The 7,836-nt window shown below is 47.2% G+C and overlaps 1 protein-coding gene across 1 annotated transcript; it reads left to right on the forward strand.

Moving 5' to 3' along the window:
- The first annotated feature begins 3,104 nt into the window (after window positions 1-3,104).
- Window positions 3,105-7,329, forward strand: LOC109764875 (dynamin-related protein 5A). Its single transcript, XM_020323661.4, has 8 exons — window positions 3,105-3,467; window positions 3,590-3,781; window positions 3,927-4,133; window positions 4,323-4,751; window positions 4,855-5,082; window positions 5,166-5,361; window positions 5,824-6,475; window positions 6,848-7,329. The coding sequence occupies exons 1-8, from the start codon at window positions 3,105-3,107 to the stop codon at window positions 7,032-7,034; spliced, it is 2,454 nt and encodes an 817-aa protein (XP_020179250.1). The 3' UTR covers window positions 7,035-7,329.
- Window positions 7,330-7,836: the final 507 nt, after the last annotated feature.

Genomic DNA, 7,836 nt, shown 5'->3' on the forward strand with positions numbered 1-7,836 from the left:
TATCTGGGATCTGTGACATGCAATTTCACTTTACTATAACAGTACGATCGTGCTCTTGGTTCTCGTTCTGTTTTATGAACTGGATCAATCTCTTCTTCGAATGAGATCATATTCTAGCCCAGGAGCAATCTTTCTTCCTGTGTCCCAGTAGAGGTTCTTTTTGTGCTGTACACTCGGGGCTCGTCAAACGCCCCCTATACATCCGGCCGGGCAGCTGGGTCACTGACCTGCCATAAAATCGTGACCTAGTTGGGCTCCTCAAATCAGACGGGCCTATACACGTCTACCATGTCAGACTAGATCGGACCCACCTCTAATTGCATCAAATTGACAAGTCCACCAAATCCATCGTCCTCCCACGCCTCCGTTTCCCACATCTCGGCCATCGCCGTCCTCCACCCTTGCACCCCCCATCCGCGCCACCACCCCCATCCATCGCCCTAGATGTTGTCTCTGGTACCCCGTCCCCCACCGGCGGCATAGATGTTGCCTCGACGTTGTCATGGAGCTCTTGATCGTGGCGACAAGTTGCAAGGTGGAGAACGTCATCCGGAGGGAGCGGCAAAGGAAGCAGCACGAGCAGGAAGCGACAACGGAGAAAGTTTCGGCCAAGGGTGTTGTGGATGTCGAGGAGGATGTGTCTCCTCCGCTGAGCCCGGTCGCCCCAAGCCCGTCCATCCTACCACTGACAAGGAAGCCACCGTCTGCCCCGCCCGCGACCGACAATGATCCGATAGCTGAATTGGGCGATTCCGGATGCATTTACGGAAACGGTGGCGCCGGACGACGAGGTGTGCGACTCGCCGCAATTCCAAAGGGCACGAAAAAGCACGGGCAACTCCGTCGCCCGGTTTGCCTGGGCCCTGATCAAGGTAATGTCCTAGCAGGAGATGGTACAAATTTTGCTCTATTTTGTATCACTTCCTTCGTTATATCGTTGTGCCATTGGATCATTTTTTTTGCATATTCTGCTAGTGTATTTCGAATCATGGTCATTTTAGGGCAATATCATATCGAACATGATCAATGATGGTGACCCTATGGAATGACTTTGGGGATCCAAATTGTCCTAGTTTGATATTGGGGAACATCGCACACTAACAAGAAAAGAACGACAAAGATACCCAAGGCAAGAGGTCTGACATTCACAACATCTGAGGATATTTTGTTGGTTGAATCTTGGTTGACCACAAGCATGGACTCTATGTGGCACCGAGCAAAATGACAACAAGTATTGGAAGAAGATCCACAATATCATGAACGCAAATAATATGTGGGGCCGCATCCTATCAATACCACCCGCAATGTGGCCTCTCTCCAATATAGATGTCCGCAATCCAAGACAACAGGAACAAGTTTGTTGGTCACTATGCTTCCGTGCTTGGAAGAAATCAAAGTGGGATTGGAGTCCAAAGTCACATAAGTTGAATTGCTTCTTTTTGTCATAATTTGCATTGGTAGTTTTTTATGTGGGACTATCATGGTTACTTTATTGTTTGATAGATGGTGTTGGCTGACACTTTGTACCAACAAACGAGAAGAAGCTATTCGGTTTTAGCCATTGTTGGATGAAATTGAATGGCCAACCAAAGTGGATACAACTTGTGAAGAGCTCAAAACCGACAACAAGAGGTTGAAGAAAACTGGTGGTTCAAGCTCCCACCAATCCATTGGATTGGATGATGAAGAGGAAGAAGTTGCAGGGGAGATTGGACGAGCCATCGTGCTAATGAATAACCCATAACTGATAGGAAATAAGTGAGAGAAGGGGGGAGCCGCCCGTGATGCCGCGGCGATAAAAATGTCCAACACATGGACGGACATTTTTTCCACAAACGAGGACAAAAAAGAGAAGTGGTACAAGCTCATGTTGGATGAGCAAAAATAAAGGATGGATTGGGACTGGGAGAGGGTGAACAACAAGTTACAAATTGAGAGCAACTATTTGAAATTTGAGATAGAAAATAGAGTTGGAGAAGAAGAGATGGGACTCGGATGGGAGCTCAAGAAGGAGAGGTTGCACTTGCTCGAGAGACGGAGGATTCGATGATAATGTTGGAGGATGCAAGCCTCTTGGATGAGAAAGACAAAAGGTGGCTTTAGAGGAAGAAGGAGACCAACCTTCGTAGAGAGTATGAGGGGCCGCAACAGCGAACGCGGCATGGATGGCGTCCGACGAGTGATTCATCTTTTTTTAGGCTACCATCTTCATTACTATAAAAAGTATTGTAATGTCTCTTCAAAAACAGACGTACCTCTCTTTTTATTGGGCATCAAGGTGCTCTAACATCTTTGGGCAAATATGCATCCTGAAAGCATGTGCAGAAAGGTTTCTTCAGCCTACCGGTTACAGTTTGGGCGAAATTTGTCATCCAAATGCATGCCCCTTCTCGTTAACACATGTCTTGTGTTGACCCTGTCATGTGTTATTAGCCAGAAAAATATCTTGTGCTTGAGCCTGTTGGACCTACTCCAAATGTGTTTTAAGATGCGCCCTTCTTGATTAGGCGTGGCCCGGACCTGATTTTTATTTTGGCATGTCTGAATTGTTGAACTATGACTTACTTTGCTTTGTAGCATTTTTGAATTTTTAAATCGTGATGAATTTGTGTTCTATGAGCCATGTGCACGGGTTGCATGGATTGGGGGTTTAGATATGAGGAGTGTGGCTGTTCGATAGGACATATAAGACGCCGTTTGACACAGTGTGGAGGTTTAGGGGGTTGGATTTTTCAAATCCAGCTGCAGATGCTCTCACTACCCCAGGAGAGAACTGCCAGATTTTTCTTCTTTTGAGCAAAAGAAACTGTGAGACCAGGGGGAGTGTGGTGCTTTGTGGGCTACTGGGCTTGTGCCTTGAGAACACAAGTCCACTATCGACGGCTGGATGGGCTGGACGCGTGACCTCGATGCATCATCCTGGCAACAAAAGGGGAGGCGTGGAAGACACGATTCGAGATCGGCCCCTCTCCTTTGTATAAGTAAATATCACAATCCCAAACGGCTCTCGCATCGCACTACACTCTGCAACCCTTTCCCCACACCTCTCCCGCATTTCAAATTCAAACCCCGTCGTCTCGGCTGCCACTGTGGCTCCCCTACCCATGGCGATGTCTCCGGCGGCGGGCAGGACGCCGAACCCCAAGGCGGCGCCGTCCCCGTCCCCGTCCGCCCGCCGAGCCGGGGCGGATTCGGCCTCGGCCGCCGCCGCCGCCGCCGCGTCGGACACCAAGGCCCGGTTCGAGGCGTACAACCGGCTGCAGGCGGCGGCGGTGGCGTTCGGGGAGAAGCTCCCGATCCCGGAGATAGTGGCCATCGGGGGCCAGTCGGACGGCAAGAGCTCGCTCCTGGAGGCGCTCCTCGGCTTCCGCTTCAACGTCCGGGAGGTCGAGATGGGCACCCGCCGCCCCCTCGTCCTCCAGATGGTCCACGACCCCACCGCCCTCGATCCCCGGTGCCGCTTCCAGGTGCGCGCTCCGCTTCACCTCTTCTAGGGTTTTCCCCTTCGTTCCCCTCACAGATCGAGTCTGGTGCTTCTGGTAAACGCGAGCGAGCGGCTGATTTGCGTGGGTTGTGCGGCGAATCGCAGGAGGAGGACTCGGAGGAGTACGGCCACCCCATGGTGCAGGCCGCGGCGATAGCTGACCTCATCAAGCAGCGCACCGAGTCGCACCTCCGGATGATCCAGGCCGCTGTGTCGTCCAAGCCCATCGTCATGAGGGCCGAGTACGCCCACTGCCCCAACCTCACCATCATCGACACCCCAGGTTTCGTGCTTAAGGTAGGTAGAGGCACTTCAGTGATTGTTTGGTCAGTTAATCAGTTTATCAGCTGTTTGATGAATTTGGGGCTTCCACTTCTGAACAAAGGGTAGTGGTTGTTTAGTCTGTTCGTCAGCTGTTTGATGGAATTCGTGACTGCTGTAGGCTAAGAAAGGTGAGCCGGAGAGGACGCCGGAGGAGATCCTGTCGATGGTGAAGACACTAGCGAGCCCGCCCCACCGCCTCATTCTGTTCCTCCAGCAGAGCAGCGTCGAGTGGTGCTCTTCGCTCTGGCTCGATGCGATTAGAGAGATCGATCCCACTTTCAGGCGCACCATGATAGTCATCTCCAAGTTTGACAACCGACTCAAGGTATGCCTGCCAGCCTGCAGAACAATCAGTACACTGTGAGGTTCAATAGCTTCTTCACTGTAGATTGTGAAATGAAATTGGTACTGTGTCTTATGATATTGTCGTCTGTTCTGATCATTTCAAGGAATTTACTGAAATGAAATTGGTATCGTGTCTTCTGATATTGTCGCATGTTTTGATCATTTCAAGGAATTTACCGAAAGGTGGGAGGTCGATAGCTACTTGAGCGCAAGCGGTTACCTTGGGGACAATATCCACCCATTCTTTGTGGCTCTTCCAAAGGACCGAGGAACGATCTCCAATGACGAGTTCCGGCGGCAAATATGTCAGGTAGATATTGATGTGCTGCGACACTTGCGTGATGGTGTGAAAGGGGGTTTCAATGAAGAGAAGTTTGGTCCGTACATTGGGTTTAGCTGCCTCAGGAAGTACCTGGAGTCTGAACTTCAGAAGAGGTACAAAGAAGCAGCTCCAGCCACCCTAGCATTGTTGGAGCAGAGATGCAGTGATGTCTCGATGGACGTATCCAGACTGGACTCCAAACTGCAAGCAACCTCTGATGTCTCTCAGCTGAGGAGATCGGCAATGCTTCATGCTGCTTCTATCTGCACCCATTTGGTATGGAAACAAAACAAAATCTGTCCTTGCGTAACATTTCTTTGTAATTAGGTTGCAGTTTTTTGTACTGGAGCTAACTGGCACTATATCTTTTGTATGAAAGCGTGCATTACTTGATGGAGCAGCTGATCCAGCTCCAGAGGTATGGGGGAAAACTACTGAAGAGGAGCAAATGCACAGTGGTATTAACAGCTGGCCTGGCATCAGCGTTCCTGTAAAACCTCCCAACTCTAGCCTTAAGCTGTATGGCGGTGCGGCTTTTGAGAGAGTAATGCATGAATTCCGCTGTGCGACATATTCCATGGAGTGCCCACAGGTGTCAAGAGAGAAGGTACAGTTTACATTGGAAAGTTGTAGGTACTCCGTACATCATTTTGGGTAAGTTAGCTGAAATTGAGATGTTGATGTCATCAGGTTGCGAACATATTACTGGCCCATGCTGGAAGAGGTGGGAGCAGTGGGATGACTGAGGCAGCTGCTGAGATAGCACGCGCAGCTGCACGATCATGGCTTGCTCCTCTTACTGAAACTGCTTGTGATCGGCTTGCATTTGTCCTGCAAAGCCTATTTGACCTTGCAATGGAGCGCAGCCGCACTGATGATTCAAGATGTAAGATTTGGCATTTTCATTGTGCTGGGGTTCATCTGGCTTCTAGCCTTATTTAGTAGTCCAATTACTATTGTGTAGTAGTTTTTCTAATGACAAAAGGGAGCCAGTAGCATTTTCTAAACCAAATGTGTGCCATCAAGTGTTCGGATCCCTTAACTTACACACATGTTTTCCCTATTACTGTTGATCACTGCCTCCATACAAAGTTTATTCAGTCAATAATTAGTGTGGGCATTTACTGTTGAGCTACTCTTATATTGATACTACTGTGTATATGTGCATCTTACTTTTTAAAAAGCTTACAAGATACCATATCATCAGTTTTGTCCTTTGTTCTCTTATTATCTTCATCATTCCACTGGAATACAACTAGGGGCATTGCATACTTTTAGAAGTTCTTGGAGTACACCAGGATCAATTTGCTAAACAGTTCTCATGATTTCACCTTTTTTTTCCTATCAGATCAAAATGTCGAAAATATGGATGGATATGTTGGCTTCCTTGCTGCTCTCCGGTGCTCCTATTATAAGTTTGTCAAGGATTTGTCCAAGCAATGCAAGCAGATAGTACGACATCACCTTGATTCAGTCACGAGCCCCTACTCCCATATTTGTTATGAGAGCGACTTTCTTGGTGGCGTTGGAACTGTAGCAAACACCCTTCACAGGTTTAATCAGTTCAGTGGAGTTGCATCTTTTGACCTATCAGAGAGTGGATCACTGGAGGAAGGCCAGGAGAATCTACCACCAAGAGATCAGCAACAGATGACTCCACCTGCTAAAGCAAATGAGAGGGAAATTCTGAAAGAAAGCCAGCTGACGGTTCCTGAGACGCCTTCTCCTGATCTGCCGGCTGATATGCATGGTGGTAAGAAGAAAGACAATGGGAATATGAATGATGGCGGGGCAAGGAAAAGACATGCAAGGATGGCAGCATATGCAAACAGGAGTCACCATAACAATGTGACTGTTGGTGGCGATGATCTGGTCTCAAGGTCAGGGTCGTCGTACTCCAGCATATGCTCAATATCTGCTCAGTATTTTGCAAAAATGCGAGAAGTCCTGATTGAAAGGAATGTTCCCTCTGCATTGAACTCTGGATTCTTAACACCATGGTATGTTCGAACTTTGGCCTATAGCTATAATACATGTTTCTCTTTCTGCTTGTTTAGCCCTGAAGTGAACTATGGCATCTAACTTGTAATTCATGTCTAAGTTAGCACATCTGCTGAGTAGTCAGGGACTGAAAAATAGGCAGTTCTTTTAATGGTTGTAACTAGATGAGCACAAACTGAGCAACCTAAGTTATATATGAAAGACACTAACTCTAGGCATAAATTCTATGTTCAGTATCAAGAATAACCATTAATCCAGTGATAGATATGAACTGAATGTGCTTTGATTGCTAGTGCTTGTTGAATAGTCGTATCCACCATGTGAAGTTTTGTTCTCTTCTAAAATACTATTGCTCTACTGATGCAATGCAGCCGTGAAAGGTTGTTTTTAGCACTTGGATTCGAGCTGTTTGCTGTAAATGATGAGAAGTTCATGGACATGTTTGTGTCTCCCGGCGCGATTGATTGTATCCAGAACGAGCGCCAGTCTCTGCTGAAACGTCAAAAGATTCTGCTATCCTGTTTAAGCGAGTTCAAGAACATCTCACGGACTCTGTAAGGAAGATCTTTCTGGCGCTTCTTCCACTGGCATGTATTTCATGAGCCTCAGGGTATTCCCCTACAATACAGCATAGTTATTGATGGTTGTTTTATTGTTGTTGCACACCCTCCTGAGCCTCCATGCTTCTGTACCTTAATGCAGGCTGTTCGTTGTATTCTCTGTGTGTCAAATTCCTTATTGACAATTTGTGTGCTACTACTTGGCATTTGTTGAAGATGTATGTTTTATCCCTATCAGATATTGGGGCTATATACAACTTGATTATAAAGTTGCAGCTTACTAGATTTTGTGATCTCGAATCTCACCAGTTGTGCACAACTCCTGTACAACATATATCCATTTTGTTTCAAGATATGGCACAATTCGTATGTTAGGGCCAAATCTGTATTTTATACTAGTACTCAGCATGTGGTCTGGTTGGACTGCTTCCCGTTTTGGTTTTAATATGAGATTAGTTGAGTATGAATGAACCACTGGACCGATTCAACAGATTTGGCCACGAGGCAAAAGTGTTTAGATGTGCACAATAAATATAGTAGGCTGTTGTTGGTTGGAGTTTGATGGCTCCCTCCCTGTATCTTTCTGGCCGTATTTTCACCTGTCCATCACCCTGTCACCTGCATGAGAATCTAGGTGATTTCTTCTACCATGTTTTCTGCCCTGTCAAAAAAAAGTGATGAAACGTTCACAGGCCTCACACTTTTCTCCCTTTATTCGCAACTGAATTTCCTTGTAACTTAAGCCATGTTTTCTTCCCTGTCAAAAAAGTGATGAAACGATGTTTTCTGCCGTTGTTCCA

This window comes from Aegilops tauschii, chromosome 3 (genome assembly GCF_002575655.3).
Source record: "Aegilops tauschii subsp. strangulata cultivar AL8/78 chromosome 3, Aet v6.0, whole genome shotgun sequence".
NCBI classification, from domain to species: Eukaryota; Viridiplantae; Streptophyta; class Magnoliopsida; order Poales; family Poaceae; genus Aegilops; species Aegilops tauschii.